General features: G+C 41.5%; 1 protein-coding gene across 2 annotated transcripts in view; it reads right to left on the reverse strand.

Annotated features, from left to right (window-relative positions):
• LOC128663510 (tetratricopeptide repeat protein 39A) overlaps nt 1–19,059 on the reverse strand; it is a 224,509-nt gene that overhangs the window by 79,608 nt on the left and 125,842 nt on the right. The window contains exon 1 of one of the 2 annotated variants that reach the window (XM_053717872.1): nt 2,276–2,398. The exons of the other annotated variant lie outside the window; for it this stretch is intronic. Within the exon in view, the coding sequence (XP_053573847.1) occupies nt 2,276–2,278 (3 nt within the window). The 5' untranslated portion in view covers nt 2,279–2,398. Of the gene's footprint in view, nt 1–2,275; nt 2,399–19,059 lie in introns of those variants that run through there. 2 annotated transcript variants of the gene reach the window in all.

A 19,059-nucleotide genomic window follows, 5' to 3' on the forward strand; every position in this document is an offset into this window, starting at 1 on the left:
CACAGCCTCACCTGCCTCTAGTGACTGCACATCACTGCGTTGTAAATATACTAGGGGAAGAGAGACTACTTAAAATGGGGTTGCTGGGTAAGGTTTACTTATTTGTTTTCTTCCTTTTGACAATGTGTATATATTTATATATTAATATATGCAGCAGTATTTTTCAAGAGCAATAATCAACTTTCAAAAGCGTTATATAATAATTTAAAATATGTAATGTTATATAGCTCTTGAAACTTTATTATCACTCATGAAAAAGAAGACTGTGTGCATTGAAATGCGATCAGCCACTATATTACAGAGTTGTAAGCACTGGAATATATAACAAGGCTAGGAGCTCAGCACTCATTAGTTTATGGAAATTAGAATACATACTGTTAGCAGGTTTTTATTACTCCTGCTTTGTGTGTGTATGTATTTTTTCAAATGCCTGATGTATGTTCTTCCCCTTGAGAGTCTCAACTTGACAAGACATACAGAGGTGCTAGAGTTAGTGAGCCATAGGCAAACAGAATCATACACTGTATGCACACACACCCTGCTCACTGCATGTACACATGCACACCCTACATGTTGACAAACACACACCCTACAGGCACCCTGCTAGCTGACACACACAGCCAGCTCACTGACACACATACTACAGGCACACACACCCTGCTCCATACTACAGGCACACACCCTGCTCACTGCATGATCACCCTACATGCTGACAAACACACACACTACAGGTACCCTGCTAGCTGGCACACACAGCCAGCTCACTGACACAGATACTACAGGCACACACCCTGCTCCATACTACAGGCACACACTCTGCTCACTGCATGATCACCCTACATGCTGACAAACACACAAACTACAGGTACCCTGCTAGCTGGCATACACAGCCAGCTCACTGACACAGATACCACAGGCACATACCCTGCTCACTGCATGATCACTCTACATGCTGACAAACACACACACTACAGGTACCCTGCTAGCTGGCACACACAGCCAGCTCACTGACACACATACTACAGGCACACACCCTGTTCCATACTACAAGCACACACCCTGCTCACTGGCACGCATACTACAGGCACTGACACATGCACACACACCCTGCTCACTGACACACGCACACTACAGGCACACACACCATTCTTGCTAGCATACACAATATACCAACAATGCATTCAAACACCAATCTGAAAAACACTTATTACACAGGTGTGAAAGTTAGTGCTGGTTAGTATGTAGTGCATGCTGTGTGCTATGGTTTATGTGTTGATTAAAACAAGGGCTTTGCAACTGCAATTTGTTCAATACTGATGTAATAAGCACCTACAGGGTAACACAAGCCCAGTGTAATACTACCAAAGATAGCAGACTGATAGCTTTGGAAGAAATACTAATTTGTACAGTAATTAGAATTTTACCTTGCTTTTAGCTGGCACCAGTTGACAAATAGATAAAGCAAACACTAAACCAAAAGTATCTAAATCAAAACAGCTTCTTCTTGAGTGGGTCAATATAAAGGTATTTGAGGCTTGAGATAAATGAAAATTATTCCTTATATCATAAATGAGAGTTCAGTTATGAAGTTTAAGATTGTTCAATTTAATAATAAAAAAAAAGATGCCTAGGAACCTATTATAGATATTGTTGGCTATCAAAATACAACTATGTCCTAATTTTCCTATTAATATTATGAATTATAAAAGCCTTTTGAAATTTACTTGTTGTTAACCTTATTTGTTCCTAATGGGTAACTAATATGTGGTAGAAATCGCCTTTAAAATAAATCTTACTGAAACAAAACCAATCTGAACCTTCATATTGGTTAGCCATTAGGCACAAATAAGGTTAACAAGTAAATTTCAAATGGCAGTTATAATTCATAATATTAAATATGAATAGGAAAATTGGGACATAGTTGTATTTTGATAGCTGATAATATCTATAATAGGTTCCTAGGCATCTTTTTTATTATTAAATTTAACTAAGTCAAAATATAAAAATTAATCACAGAGAAAACCTTTATAACTCACTCAAGAATATGTTTTTACTTCAATACCAGATAGAAAATATTGCAATTATATTCACAAGACAACAAAAATTACAAGGTCTAATAAAGATAATATGAATTACTACTACTCACTACCTTTTAAATATTTCAGAGCAATGAAACGCAGGTTTTGCATAATTTAATTATTTGTATGCCAGGAGCTCTGCAATTTGTACACAGGAGACAAAATGACCAGGAGCAGTAACTGAAGTTAAAACTTACCATTTTTGGTGAAGCTCCACTCAGTACACCTGCTTCCTAATACAGCTATTTTAACCCTTTGCCTGCTGGAGAGGGCTGCAAATACACTAGCAATGCAAGACAGAACACTCTGGGAGCTTTGAGGTGAAGATGCCTTTCTGCAGGAACTTTCAGCAGCACTGTGTGCCGATCTCTGGCTGTTTATGCTGACTCATGCTGCTAGGAACTTTCTGAAGTCTGTTTTTACTTTTAGAAGTTTCAGTCAACAATCTTTTTGCTTGCCTTTTTATCAGTGTTATGCAGAGCCCTGTTAAATTTTAGGTTTCCAAGGAAAGCTCAGTTCCCACCCCCTCATTTTACAGTTTAGTCACTACATTTATAAAGTGCATAAAAAGCCAAATTATTCAATTTAAATTATTTTAATTTACTTGTCCTGTGCTGAATGAGTAAATGTTATAGCTCCTGTTACTACACGTGGCAGCTCCCTCTCCTGAAGAGGGAGAAGCTAGGGGAGGATCACACTGCCGGGAGGGAAGAAGGTGCAGAGAGTATATCACAGAGAAGGGAGTGGAGAAGAGACATTCACGCTACAGATTTGAAGCGCATACTAAATGTGCAGCTGCTCCCCCCCTGCACAGTGTGTGCTGTATGTGATGATAAAACATGTTTTATCTTCACATATTAGATAGCAGCACTCTTCAGGAGCAAATAAAACAAAAACAGAATTTATGTTTACCTGATAAATTACTTTCTCCAACGGTGTGTCCGGTCCACGGCGTCATCCTTACTTGTGGGATATTCTCTTCCCCAACAGGAAATGGCAAAGAGCCCAGCAAAGCTGGTCACATGATCCCTCCTAGGCTCCGCCTACCCCAGTCATTCGACCGACGTTAAGGAGGAATATTTGCATAGGAGAAACCATATGTTACCGTGGTGACTGTAGTTAAAGAAAATAAATTATCAGACCTGATTAAAAAAACCAGGGCGGGCCGTGGACCGGACACACCGTTGGAGAAAGTAATTTATCAGGTAAACATAAATTCTGTTTTCTCCAACATAGGTGTGTCCGGTCCACGGCGTCATCCTTACTTGTGGGAACCAATACCAAAGCTTTAGGACACGGATGAAGGGAGGGAGCAAATCAGGTCACCTAAATGGAAGGCACCACGGCTTGCAAAACCTTTCTCCCAAAAATAGCCTCAGAAGAAGCAAAAGTATCAAATTTGTAAAATTTAGAAAAAGTGTGCAGTGAAGACCAAGTCGCTGCCTTACATATCTGATCAACAGAAGCCTCGTTCTTGAAGGCCCATGTGGAAGCCACAGTCCTAGTGGAGTGAGCTGTGATTCTTTCAGGAGGCTGCCGTCCGGCAGTCTCATAAGCCAATCGGATAATGCTTTTAATCCAGAAGGAGAGAGAGGTAGAAGTTGCTTTTTGACCTCTCCGTTTACCAGAATAAACAACAAACAAAGACAAAGTTTGTCTGAAATCCTTAGTAGCTGCTAAGTAAAATTTGAGAGCACGAACTACATCCAAGTTGTGCAACAAACGTTCCTTCTTTGAAACTGGATTAGGACACAAAGAAGGCACAACTATCTCCTGGTTAATGTTTTTGTTAGAAACAACTTTTGGAAGAAAACCAGGTTTAGTACGCAAAACCACCTTATCTGCATGGAACACCAGATAAGGAGAAGAACACTGCAGAGCAGATAATTCTGAAACTCTTCTAGCAGAAGAAATTGCAACCAAAAACAAAACTTTCCAAGATAATAACTAATATCAACGGAATGTAAGGGTTCAAACGGAACCCCCTGAAGAACTGAAAGAACTAGGTTGAGACTCCAAGGAGGAGTCAAAATTTTGTAAACAGGCTTGATTCTAACCAGAGCCTGAACAAAGGCTAGAACATCTGGCACAGCTGCCAGCTTTTTGTGAAGTAACACAGACAAGGCAGAAATCTGTCCCATCAAGGAACTTGCAGATAATCCTTTTTCCAATCCTTCTCGAAGGAAGGATAGACTCTTAGGAATCTTAACCTTGTCCCAAGGGAATCCTGCAGATTCACACCAACAGATATACCAAATTATGTGGTAATTTTTCTGGTTACAGGCTTTCAGGCCTGAACAAGAGTATTAATAACAGAATCTGAGAACCCTCGCTTTGATAAGATCAAGCGTTCAATCTCCAAGCAGTCAGCTGGAGTGGGTCGAACGGACCTAGAACAAGAAGGTCTCTCAAAGGTAGCTTCCATGGTGGAGCCGATGACATATTCACCAGATCTGCATACCAAGTCCTGCGTGGCCACGCAGGAGCTATCAAAATCACCGACGCCCTCTCCTGATTGATCCTGGCTACCAGCCTGGGGATGAGAGGAAACGGCGGGAACACATAAGCTAGTTTGAAGGTCCAAGGTGCTACTAGTGCATCCACTAGAGCCGCCTTGGGATCCCTGGATCTGTACCCGTAGTAAGGAACTCTGAAGTTCTGAAGAGAGGCCATCAGATCCATGTCTGGAATGCCCCACGGTTGAGTGACTTGGGCAAAGATTTCCGGATGGAGTTCCCACTCCCCCGGATGCAATGTCTGACGACTCAGAAAATCCGCTTCCCAATTTTCCACTCCTGGGATGTGGATAGCAGACAGGTGGCAGGAGTGAGACTCCGCCCATAGAATGATTTTGGTCACTTCTTCCATCGCTAGGGAACTCCTTGTTCCCCCCTGATGGTTGATGTATGAACTTGGCCCTCGCTAGCTGAGGCCAAGCTTTGAGAGCATTGAATATCGCTCTCAGTTCCAGAATATTTATCGGTAGAAGAGATTCTACCCGAGACCAAAGACCCTGAGCTTTCAGGGATCCCCAGACCGCGCCCCAGCCCATCAGACTGGCGTCGGTCGTGACAATGACCCACTCTGGTCTGCGGAAGGTCATCCCTTGTGACAGGTTGTCCAGGAACAGCCACCAACGGAATGAGTCTCTGGTCCTCTGATTTACTTGTATCTTCGGAGACAAGTCTGAATAGTCCCCATTCCACTGACTGAGCATGAACAGTTGTAATGGTCTTAGATGAATGCGCACAAAAGGAACTATGTCCATTGCCGCTACCATCAAACCTATCACTTCCATGCACTGCGCTATGGAAGGAAGAGGAACGGAATGAAGTATCCGACAAGAGTCTAGAAGTTTTGTTTTTCTGGCTTCTGTCAGAAAAATCCTCATTTCTAAGGAGTCTATTATAGTTCCCAAGAAGGGAACCCTCGTTGACGGAGATAGAGAACTCTTTTCCACGTTCACTTTCCATCCGTGAGATCTGAGAAAGGCCAGGACAATGTCCGTGTGAGCCTTTACTTGAGGAAGGGACGACGCTCGAATCAGAATGTCGTCCAAGTAAGGTACTACAGCAATGCCCCTTGGTCTTAGCACCGCCAGAAGGGACCCTAGTACCTATGAGAAAATCCTAGGAGCAGTGGCTAATCCGAAAGAAAATGCCACGAACTGGAAATGCTTGTCCAGGAATGCAAACCTTAGGAACCGATGATGTTCCTTGTGGATAGGAATATGTAGATACGCATCCTTGAAATCCACCTTGGTCATGAATTGACCTTCCTGGATGGAAGGAAGAAGTGTTCGAATGGTTTCCATCTTGAACGATGGAACCTTGAGAAACTTGTTCAAGATCTTGAGATCTAAAATTGGTCTGAACGTTCCCTCTTTTTTGGGAACTATGAACAGATTGGAGTAGAACCCCATCCCTTGTTCTCCTAATGGAACAGGATGAATCACTCCCATTTTTAGCAGGTCTTCTACCCAATGTAAGAATGCCTGTCTTCTTATGTGGTCTGAAGACAACTGAGACCTGTGGAACCTCCCCCTTGGAGGAAGCCCCTTGAACTCCAGAGAATAACCTTGGGAGACTATTTCTAGCGCCCAAGGATCCAGAACATCTCTTTCCCAAGCCTGAGCGAAGAGAGAGAGTCTGCCCCCCACCAGATCCGGTCCCGGATCGGGGGCCCGCATTTCATGCTGTCTTGGTAGCAGTGGCAGGTTTCCTGGCCTGCTTTCCTTTGCTCCAGCCTTGCATAGGTCTCCAGGCTGGATTGGCTTGAGAAGTATTACCTTCCTGCTTAGAGGACGTAGCCCTTGGGGCTGATCCGTTTCTGCGAAAGAGACGAAACTTAGGTTTATTTTTGGTCTTGAAAAGACCTATCCTGAGGAAGGGCGTGGCCCTTGCCCCCAGTGATATCAGAGATAATCTCTTTCAAGTCAGGGCCAAAGAGTGTTTTCCCCTTGAAAGGAATGTCAAGCAATTTGTTCTTGGAAGACGCATCCGCTGCCCAAGATTTTAACCAAAGCGCTCTGCGCCACAATAGAAAACCCAGAATTTTTTCGCCGCTAACCTAGCCAATTGCAAGGTGGCGTCTAGGGTGAAAGAATTAGCCAATTTAAGAGCACGAATTCTGTCCATAATCTCCTCATAAGAAGAAGAATTACTAATAATCGCCTTTCCTAGCTCATCAAACTAGAAACACGCGGCTGCAGTGACAGGGACAATGCATGCAATTGGTTGTAGAAGGGAACCTTGCTGAACAAACATCTTTAGCAGACCTTCTAATTTTTTATCCATAGGATCTTGGAAAGCACAACTATCTTCTATGGGTATAGTGGCGCGCTTGTGTAGAGTAGAAACCGCCCCCTCGACCTTGGGGACTGTCTGCCATCAGTCCTTTCTGGGGTCGACTATAGGAAAACAATTTTATAAATATGGGGGGAGGTACTAAAGGTATACCGGGCCTGTCCCATTCTTTACTAACAATGTACGCCACCCGCTTGGATATAGGAAAAGCTTCGGGGGGCCCCGGGGCCTCTAAGAACTTTTCCATTTTACATAGTGGTTCTGGAATGACCAGATAATCACAATCATCCAAATTGGATAACACCTCCTTAAGCAGAGCGCGGAGATGTTCCAACTTAAATTTAAAAGTAATCACATCAGGTTCAGCTTGTTGAGAAATGTTTCCTGAATCTGAAATTTCTCCCTCAGACAAAACCTCCCTGGCCCCCTCAGACTGGTGTAGGGGCCCTTCAGAAACCATATCATCAGCGTTCTCATGCTCTACAGAATTTTCTAAAACAGAGCAGTCGTCGCTGATAAGTGGGCATATTGGCTAAAATGTTTTTGATAGAATTATCCATTACAGCCGTTAAATGTTGCATAGTAAGGAGTATTGGCGCACTAGATGTACTAGGGGCCTCCTGTATGGGCAAGACTGGTGTAGACGAAGGAGGGGATGATGCAGTACCATGCTTACTCCCCTCACTTGAGGAATCATCTTGGGCATCATTTTTACTAAATTTTTTTATGACATAAAATACATATAGTTAAATGAGAAGGAACCTTGGTTTCCCCACAGTCAGAACACAATCTATCTGGTAGTTCAGACATGTTAAACAGGCATAAACTTGATAACAAAGCACAAAAAACGTTTTAAAATAAAACCGTTACTGTCACTTTTAAATTTTAAACTAAACACACTTTATTATTGCAATTGCGAAAAAGTATGAAGGAATTGTTCAAAATTCACCAAAATTTCACCACAGTGTCTTAAAGCCTTAAAAGTATTGCACACCAAATTTGGAAGCTTTAACCCTTAAAATAACGGAACCGGAGCCGTTTTTATATTTAACCCCTTTACAGACCCTGGAATCTGCTTTGCTGAGACCCAACCAAGCCCAAAGGGGAATACGATACCAAATGATGCCTTCAGAAAGACTTTTCTATGTATCAGAGCTCCACACACATGCAGCTGCATGCCATGCTGTCCTCAAAAACAAGTGCGCCATACCGGCGCGAAAATGAGGCTCTGACTATGATTAGGGAAAGCCCCTAAAGAATAAGGTGTCTAAAACAGTGCCTGCCGATATAATCATATCAAAATACCCAGAATAAATGATTCCTCAAGGCTAAATATGTGTTAATAATGAATCGATTTAGCCCAGAAAAAGTCTACAGTCTTAATAAGCCCCTGTGAAGCCCTTATTTACTATCTTAATAAACATGGCTTACCGGATCCCATAGGGAAAATGACAGCTTCCAGCATTACATCGTCTTGTTAGAATGTGTCATACCTCAAGCAGTAAGAGACTGCACACTGTTCCCCCAACTGAAGTTAATTGCTCTCAACAGTCCTGTGTGGAACAGCCATGGATTTTAGTTACGGTGCTAAAATCATTTTCCTCATACAAACAGAAATCTTCATCTCTTTTCTGTTTCTGAGTAAATAGTACATACCAGCACTATTTTAAAATAACAAACTCTTGATTGAATAATAAAAACTACAGTTAAACACTAAAAAACTCTAAGCCATCTCCGTGGAGATGTTGCCTGTACAACGGCAAAGAGAATGACTGGGGTAGGCGGAGCCTAGGAGGGATCATGTGACCAGCTTTGCTGGGCTCTTTGCCATTTCCTGTTGGGGAAGAGAATATCCCACAAGTAAGGATGACGCCGTGGACCGGACACACCTATGTTGGAGAAACATGTGTATGTATATATATATATATATATATATATATATATATATATATATATATATATATATATATATATATATATATAGGAAACAAGAGAATGCACTCTCAGGACTTTTAAAAAAAAAACAATTTAATGGAACGTTTTCGGGGTTCACAACCCCTTCATCAGCATACAGAACAAACAAAATACAACTCATTTATAGTGTTACATACAAATTAAATCACACCAACCTTAGTGCCTCTCCAAAAAAGTGCGCCAATATTTCGAGCTTGGAACGCATCTTGCGTTCCACAGTGCTGTTCGAAACCGGAAGTTTCATTACCTCACTTCCGGTTTTCGGTCCCAATATACAATCGTGAACTTATTCATAAAGTTGTGCAATCTACATGTCTGAACATTCTTGTGTGACATACTAGTGTAGAGAACTTCATATAGAAAAACATGTGGAACATTGCCACAAATACCTAGAATTGTGATAAATAAATATTAGAAAGTGTTTGTGCATCGAGTTGGCATGGTGACAGTAACCATGGTAATTGTATACAATGTGAATTACCCATAAGTGCCATTACCCGTGTTAAGTTTAAAACAAAATACCAACTGAACAGAACAACGATTTTCTTAATGTGCAAAACAGCATAAATTCATGCTGAATATGCTCATTACAGTAAAAATAATAATAATGATTAAAATAATAATTGGACTATATATCAGTACGTGTGGTACTAATTCCAAAATAAGGTTACCATCCTTATACTTTTTCCCAGCCACTACATATATTCATCTGCATCTATATTTGGGCTGATGTATGCTATAACCGCCCGATGGCCAAATTTACTTTATATGAACATGATGTGATGCCCCAGCGGTACAGCTTATAATTTGTACAGCCCTACAATATCCCACATATTCCTTTCATTACATATTACTCTCACTTTATGCATCTATCTGTTCGCATATCGATTGAAGCAATATTCATGCCAACTGTCAGTTGGTCCAAGTTTCCCATATGTCATATTGGTGTCACACTTTAATTTTTTCCATCCATATTTGCAGCATTTCATTTGTTTCTTATTTAGAAAATGTCATTCCAACCACACGTACTGATATATAGTCCAATTATTATTTTAATCATTATTATTATTTTTACTGTAATGAGCATATTCAGCATGAATTTATGCTGTTTTGCACATTAAGAAAATCGTTGTTCTGTTCAGTTGGTATTTTGTTTTAAACTTAACACGGGTAATGGCACTTATGGGTAATTCACATTGTATACAATTACCATGGTTACTGTCACCATGCCAACTCGATGCACAAACACTTTCTAATATTTATTTATCACAATTCTAGGCATTTGTGGCAATGTTCCACATATTTGTCTATATGAAGTTTTCTACATTAGTATGTCACACAAGAATGTTCAGACATGTAGATTGCACAACTTTATGAATAAGTTCACAATTGTATATTGGGACCGAAAACCGGAAGTGAGGTAATGAAACTTCCGGTTTCGGACAGCACTGTGGAACGCAAGATGCGTTCCAAGCTCGAAATATTGGCGCACTTTTTTGGAGAGGCACTAAGGTTGGTGTGATTTAATTTGTATGAAACACTATAAATGAGTTGTATTTTGTCTGTTATGTATGCTGATGAAGGGGTTGTGAACCCCGAAAACGTTCCATTAAATTGTTTTTTTTTAAAAAGTCCTGAGAGTGCATTCTCTTGTTTCCTATTTGATGCTATATCATTGCACCCAGGCGAGTTGGCTATCGGTGGGCTGAACTGGAAATTGTTTACTATATATATATATATATATATATATATATATATATATATATATATATATATATATATATATCTCTATCTATCTATCTATATATATATATATATATATATATATATATAAGTCACTGACAATATGAATGCTCAGCTCCGGATAATATGAGGGAGCAGGAGATACTAGGCAGCAGCCACCGGTGGACAGACAGAGGAGGGGGATAGGAGACTTTCGGCACACAGACAGACACTGGAAAGAGGGAGGTAAAGGGTTTAGCGGAAAGACATGAGAAGTGCTCACTCTACTATGAAGAAAGCACATACACACAGCATAGATTTTACGGTGAGGGAGTACAGGAGAACATATAATAAGTATTCATGGAAAATGTATGGGAAAGCCTGACACGAAGGCTGATGATAACAAACATACATTTATTAAATACAATATGTTAATTTTAATAAAAATACATAATACTATATATATTTTTGAGACATTTTTAACAAACCATTATGCAAATATAGCTCTATGCTGAGCCTTGCTAAGTAATTAACTGTTCCGGAACTAAAATGATAGGTTACAAAACAGAGGAAGGATTAGTCAGCAACACTGCAATATATTAACTACGCATGCGCAAGTCTGCGTGTGCGAGCATGAAAAATGATTTACGAGTCGATCAAGATTGGTTACAGATGAACATACCAAACTTTAATGTAAGAGGTGGGTGGAGCCTGGCAACCATTTTCAACTGCTTACAAAGCAAGCGTTATTAAACTTTTTTCCTACTAACTTCAGGCAGCTGTAGGATGGACCCGGTGCAGGATGCTTCTTTGATGTCTTTGAATAGGTTAGTAAAATGTATGGTGGGGTGTAGACTGTCCCTTTAAGACTCTAAGGAGGAGAAATTGATTTAATGACAGGCTTGATACAGACCAAAGCCTGTACAAAACAGTGAATATCAGGAAGCTTAGCAATCTTTCTTTGAAACAAAACAGAAAGAGCAGATGAACTTCCAGACAAACCTTTATCCAAACCATCCTGAAGAAACTGTATAATTCTAGGAAATCTAAAAGAATGCCAGGAGGATTTATGAGAAGAACACCATGAAATATAAGTCTTCCAGACTCGATAATAAATCTTCCTAGAAACAGATTTACGAGCCTGTAACTTAGTATTAATCACTGAGTCAGAGAAACCGCTATGACTAAGCACTAAGCGTTCAATTTCCATACCTTCAAATTTAATGATTTGAGATCCTGATGGAAAAACGGCCCTTGAGACAAAAGGTCTGGTCTTAAAGGAAGTGGCCAAGGTTGGCAACTGGACATCTGGACAAGATCCGCATACCAGAATCTGTGAGGCCATGCTGGTGCTACCAGAAACACAAACGATCGTTCTATGATGATCTTGTAGATCACTCTTGGAAGAAGAACTAGAGGCGGGAAGATATAAGTAGGTTGGTAAAACCAAGGAACTGCTAACGCATCCACCAACTCCGCCTGAGGATCCCTGGACCTGGACAGGTACCTGGGAAGTTTCTTGTTTAGATGTGAAGCCATCAGATCTATTTCTGGAAGATCCCACATCTGAACAATCTGAAAAAAACACATCTGGATGGAGCGACCACTCCCCCGGATGTAAAGTTTGACTGCTGAGATAATCCGCTTCCCAATTGTCTACACCTGGGATATGTACCGCAGAAATTAGACAAGAGCTGGATTCCGCCCCAATAAAGTATCCAATATACTTCTTTCATAGCTAGTGGACTGTGAGTCCCACCCTGATGATTGACATATGCCACAGTTGTGATATTGTCTGTCTGAAAACAAATGAACGGTTCTCCCTTCAACAGAGGCCAAACCTGAAGAGCCCTGAAAATAGCACAGAGTTCTAAAATATTAATTGGTAAACTCGCCTTTTGAGATTTCCAAACCCCTTGTGCTGTCAGAGATCCCCAGACAGCTCCCCAACCTGAAAGACATGCATCTGTTGTGATCACAGTCCAGGTTGGACGAACAAAAGAGGCCACTTGAACTATACAATGGTGATCTAACCACCAAGTCAGAGAGAGTCGAACATTGGGATTTAAGGATATTAATTGTGATATCTTTGTATAATCCCTGCACCATTGATTCAGCATGCAAAGCTGGAGAGGTCTCATATGAAAACGAGCAAAGGGGATCGCGTCCGATGCTGCAGTCATGAGACCTAAAACTTCCATACACATAGCTACTGAAGGGAATGATTAAGACTGAAGGTTCTGACAAGCTGAAACCAATTTTATTTGTCTCTTGTCTGTTAGAGACAGAGTCATGGACACTGAATCTATCTGGAAACCTAAAAAGGTGACCCTTGTCTGAGGAATCAAGGAACTCTTTGGTAAATTGATCCTCCAACTATGTCTTTGAAGAAACAACACTAGTTGATTCATGTGAGATTCGGCAGAATGTAAAGACTGAGCTAGTACCAAGATACTGACCAAATAAGGAAATACCGCAATACCCTGTTCTCTGATTACAGAGAGTAGGGCACTGAAAACCTTTAAAAAAATCTGCCAAATGGGAGAGCGACAAATTGGTAATGCTTGTCTAGAAAAGAGAATCTCAGAAACCGATAGAGGTCTGGATGAATCAGAATATAAAGATATGGATCCTGTAAGTCTATTGTGGACATATAATGACCTTGCCGAACAAAAGGCAGAATAGTCCTTATAGTCACCATTTTGAAAGCTGGCACTCTTAAAAACGATTCAAAATTTTCAGATCCAGAACTGGCCTGAATGAATTTTCTTTCTTTGGGGCAATGAACAGATTTGAATAAAAGCCCAGACCCTGTTCCTGAAACGGAACTGGTATGATTACCCCTGAAACCTCTAGATCTGAAACACACTTCAGAAAAGCCTGAGCCTTCACTGGATTTACTGGGACGCATGAGACAAAAAATCTTCTCACAGGAGGTCTTACTCTGAATCCTATTCGATACCCTTGAGAGACAATACTCTGAATCCATTGATTTTGGACAGAATCTGCCCAAATGTCTTGGAAACATTTTAATCCGCTCCCCACCAGCTGAGCTGGAATGAGGGCCGCACCTTCATGCAGACTTGGGGGCTGGCTTTGGTTTCTTAAACGGCTTGGATTTATTCCAACTTGAAGAAGGTTTCCAATTGGAACCAGATTCTTTGGGGGAAGGATTGGCTTTCTGTTCCTTATTCTGTCGAAAAGAACGAAAACGATTAGAAGCTTTAGATTTACCCTTAGATCTCTTATCCTGAGGTAAAAAAAACTCTGTTCCCTCCAGTGACAGTTTAAATAATTGAATCCAACGGAGAACAAAACAAATTGTTACCTTGGAAAGAAAGAGATAGTAATCTAGACTTAGATACCATGTCAGCATTCCAATATTTGAGCCACAAAGCTCTTCTAGCTAAAATAGCTAAAGACATAGATCTAACCTCAATTCTGATTATATCAAAAATGGCATCACAGATAAAATGATTAGCATGTTGAAGCAAACAAACAATGCTAGAGGAATCAGGGTCTGTTTCCTGTTGCGCTAAGCTTTCCAACCAAAAAGCTGATGCAGCTGCAACATCAGCCATAGAAATAGCAGGCCTGAGAAGATAGCCAGAATATAAATAAGCTTTCCTTAGATAAGATTCAAGTTTCCTATCTAAAGGGACCTTAAAGGAAGTACTATCTTCCATAGGGATAGTAGTACGTTTAGCAAGAGTAGAAATAGCCCCATCAACTTAGATTGGAGTTTTGGGAAAAAATCCCCAAACTGCTGGCAAAGGATACAACTTTTAAAACCTAAAAGAAGTACCAGGCCCATTCAGAAATAGCATCAGGAACTGGAAAAACCTCTGGAGTAACCACAGGAGGTTTATAAACAGAATTTAGCCTTTAATACTAGTTTAAGTATCAAGAGGACTAGTTTCCTCAATATCCAAAGTAATCAACACCTCTTTTAACAAGGAACGAATATACTCCATCTTAAAGAGATAAGAAGATTTGTCAGTGTCAAGATCTGAGGTAGGATCTTCTGAATCAGATAGATCCTCATCAGAGGAGGATAATTCAGTATGTTGTCGGTCATTTGAAATTTCATCAACTCTATGAGAAGTTTTAAAAGACCTTTTACGTTTATTAGGAAATGACGCAACTCATGTCATGGCAGATGCAACCTTGTGCAAAGAAACCTGGTGTCAACTAAGACACCGGAAATGACGAATTTGCGTCACCGAACATACCTTTGCGGCAAAAAAATTCTCACGCCAAGAATGAGGCATTAAATATCAACATTTTGTGACCTCGCAAGTCTAATTTTGCCCGCGAAAATGAATGAAAAAGCAGTCAATTCGAAGAAAAGACTATACCCCGGGTAAGAAAAAATAACTTCCTAAATATATTTTCCCCATTTTGAAACTGATAGTCTGCAAAAGGAAATATACATAAACCTGACTCATGGCAAATATAAGTACAATACATCTATTTAGAACATTAAATACATAAAGTGCCAAACCATAGCTGAGAGTGTCTTCACTAATAAAAAACATAATTTATGCTTACCTGATAAATTCCTTTCTTCTGTAGTGTGATCAGTCCACGGGTCATCATTACTTCTGGGATATTACTCCTCCCCAACAGGAAGTGCAAGAGGATTCACCCAGCAGAGTTGCATATAGCCCCTCCCCTCTACGTCACCCCCAGTCATTCGACCAAGGACCAACGAGAAAGGAGGAACCAAGGGTGTAGTGGTGACTGGAGTATAATTTAAAAATAATTACCTGCCTTAAAAAACAGGGCGGGCCGTGGACTGATCACACTACAGAAGAAAGGAATTGATCAGGTAAGCATAAATTATGTTTTCTTCTGTTAAGTGTGATCAGTCCACGGGTCATCATTACTTCTGGGATACCAATACCAAAGCAAAAGTACACGGATGACGGGAGGGATAGGCAGGCTCTTTTATACAGAAGGAACCACTGCCTGAAGAACCTTTCTCCCAAAAATAGCCTCCGAGGAAGCAAATGTGTCAAATTTGTAAAATTTGGAAAAAGTATGAAGCGAAGACCAAGTTGCAGCCTTGCAAATCTGTTCAACAGAGGCCTCATTCTTAAAGGCCCAAGTGGAAGCCACAGCTCTAGTGGAATGAGCTGTAATTCTTTCAGGAGGTTGCTGTCCAGCAGTCTCATAGGCTAAACGTATTATGCTACGAAGCCAAAAAGAGAGAGGTAGCAGAAGCTTTTTGACCTCTCCTCTGACCAGAGTAAACGACAAACAGGGAAGACGTCTGTCGAAATTCTTTAGTTGCCTGTAAGTAAAATTTTAGGGCACGAACTACATCCAGATTGTGCAGAAGACGTTCCTTCTTTGAAGAAGGATTTGGACACAAAGATGGAACAACAATCTCTTGATTGATATTCCTGTTAGTGACTACCTTGGGTAAGAACCCAGGTTTAGTACGCAGAACTACGTTATCCGAATGAAAAATCAAATAAGGAGAATCACAATGTAAGGCTGATAATTCAGAGACTCTTCGAGCCGATGAAATAGCCATTAAAAATAGAACTTTCCAAGATAACAACTTTATATCAATGGAATGGAGGGGTTCAAACGGAACGCCCTGTAAAACGTTAAGAACAAGATTTAAACTCCATGGTGGAGCAACAGTCTTAAACACAGGCTTAATCCTCGCTAAAGCCTGACAAAAAGCCTGAACGTCTGGCACTTCTGACAGACGTTTGTGTAACAGAATAGACAGAGCTGAGATCTGTCCCTTTAATGAACTAGCAGATAAACCCTTTTCTAAACCTTCTTGTAGAAAAGACAATATCCTAGGAATCCTAACCTTACTCCAAGAGTAACCTTTGGATTCACACCAATATAGGTATTTACGCCATATTTTATGGTAAATCTTTCTGGTAACAGGCTTCCTGGCCTGTATTAAGGTGTCAATAACTGACTCAGAAAACCCACGTCTTGATAAAATCAAACGTTCAATTTCCAAGCAGTCAGCTTCAGAGAAGTTAGATTTTGATGTTTGAAAGGACCCTGTATCAGGAGGTCCTGTTTCAGAGGTAGAGACCAAGGTGGACAGGATGACATGTCCACCAGGTCTGCATACCAAGTCCTGCGTGGCCATGTTGGTGCTATCAGAATCACTGATGCTCTCTCCTGTTTGATTCTGGCAATCAATCGAGGAAGCATCGGGAAGGGTGGAAACACATAAGCCATCCTGAAGTCCCAAGGTGCCGTCAGGGCATCTATTAGGACTGCTCCTGGATCCCTGGATCTGGACCCGTACCGAGGAAGCTTGGCGTTCTGTCGAGACGCCATGAGATCTATCTCTGGCTTGCCCCAACGTCGAAGTATTTGGGCAAAGACCTCCGGATGAAGTTCCCATTCCCCCGGATGAAAAGTCTGACGACTTAAGAAATCCGCCTCCCAATTCTCCACTCCCGGGATGTGGATTGCTGACAGGTGGCAAGAGTGAGACTCTGCCCAGCGAATTATCTTTGATACTTCCATCATTGCTAGGGAGCTCCTTGTCCCTCCCTGATGGTTGATGTAAGCTACAGTCGTGATGTTGTCCGACTGAAACCTGATGAACCCCCGAGTTGTCAACTGGGGCCAAGCCAGGAGGGCATTGAGAACTGCTCTCAATTCCAGAATGTTTATTGGCAGGAGACTCTCCTCCTGACTCCATTGTCCCTGAGCCTTCAGAGAATTCCAGACGGCACCCCAACCTAGAAGGCTGGCGTCTGTTGTTACAATTGTCCAGTCTGGTCTGCTGAATGGCATCCCCCTGGACAGATGTGGCCGAGAAAGCCACCATAGAAGAGAATTTCTGGTCTCTTGATCCAGATTCAGAGAAGGGGACAAGTCTGAGTAATCCCCATTCCACTGACTTAGCATGCACAATTGCAGTGGTCTGAGGTGTAAGCGAGCAAATGGCACTATGTCCATTGCTGCTACCATTAGGCCGATTACCTCCATGCATTGAGCCACCGATGGGTGTTGAATGGAATGAAGGGTGCGGCAAGCACTTTGAAGTCTTGTTAACCTGTCTTCTGTGAGGTAAATCTTCATTTCTACAGAATCTATAAGAGTCCCCAGGAAGGGAACTCTTGTAAGTGGAACGAGTGAACTTTTCTTTTCGTTCACCTTCCATCCATGTGAACTTAGAAATGCCAGTACTAACTCTGTATGAGACTTGGCAGTTTGAAAGCTTGAAGCTTGTATCAGAATGTCGTCTAGGTAAGGAGCTACCGAAATTCCCCGCGGTCTTAGTACCACCAGAAGAGCACCTAGAACCTTTGTGAAGATTCTTGGAGCTGTAGCCAATCCGAATGGAAGAGCCACAAACTGGTAATGCCTGTCTAGAAAGGCAAACCTTAGATACCGGTAATGATCTTTGTGAATCGGTATGTGAAGGTAAGCGTCCTTTAAGTCCACTGTGGTCATGTACTGACCTTCTTGGATCATGGGTAAAATTGTCCGGATAGTCTCCATTTTGAATGATGGAACTCTTAGGAATTTGTTTAGGATCTTTAAATCCAGGATTGGTCTGAAAGTTCCCTCTTTTTTGGGAACCACAAACAGATTTGAGTAAAACCCTTGTCCCTGTTCCGACCGTGGAACTGGATGGATTACTCCCATTAACAATAGATCTTGTATGCAGCGTAGAAACGCTTCTTTCTTTGTTTGGTTTGTCGACAACCTTGACAGATGAAATCTCTCTCTTGGAGGAGAGTGTTTGAAGTCCAGAAGGTATCCCTGAGATATTATCTCTAGCGTCCAGGGATCCTGGACATCTCTTGCCCAAGCCTGGGCGAAGAGAGAAAGTCTGCCCCCCACTAGATCCGATCCCGGATCGGGGGCCCTCAATTCATGCTGTTTTAGTGGCAGCTGCAGGCTTCCTGGCCTGCTTGCCCTTGTTCCAGGACTGGTTAGGTCTCCAGCCTTGTCTGTAGCGAGCACCAGATCCTTCTTGTTTTGGAGTAGTGGAAGATGATGCTGCTCCTGCTTTGAAATTCCGAAAGGAACGAAAATTAGACTGTCTAGCCTTAGGTTTGGCTTTGTCTTGAGGTAGGGCGTGGCCCTTACCTCCTGTAATGTCAGCGATAATTTCTTTCAAACCAGGCCCAAATAAGGTCTGTCCCTTGAAAGGTATATTAAGTAATTTGGACTTAGAAGTTACATCAGCTGACCAGGATTTTAGCCACAGTGCTCTGCGCGCTTGAATGGCGAATCCGGAATTCTTAGCCGTAAGTTTAATTAAATGTACTACGGCTTCCGAAATGAATGAATTAGATAGCTTAAGTACTCTAAGCCTGTCTGAAATGTCGTCCAGCGTAGCTGAACCAAGATTCTCTTCTAGAGACTCAATCCAGAATGCCGCTGCAGCCGTGATCGGCGCAATGCATGCAAGGGGTTGCAATATAAAACCTTGTTGAACAAACATTTTCTTAAGGTAACCCTCTAATTTTTTATCC

This window comes from Bombina bombina, chromosome 6 (assembly GCF_027579735.1).
Source record: "Bombina bombina isolate aBomBom1 chromosome 6, aBomBom1.pri, whole genome shotgun sequence".
Classification (NCBI taxonomy): Eukaryota; Metazoa; Chordata; class Amphibia; order Anura; family Bombinatoridae; genus Bombina; species Bombina bombina.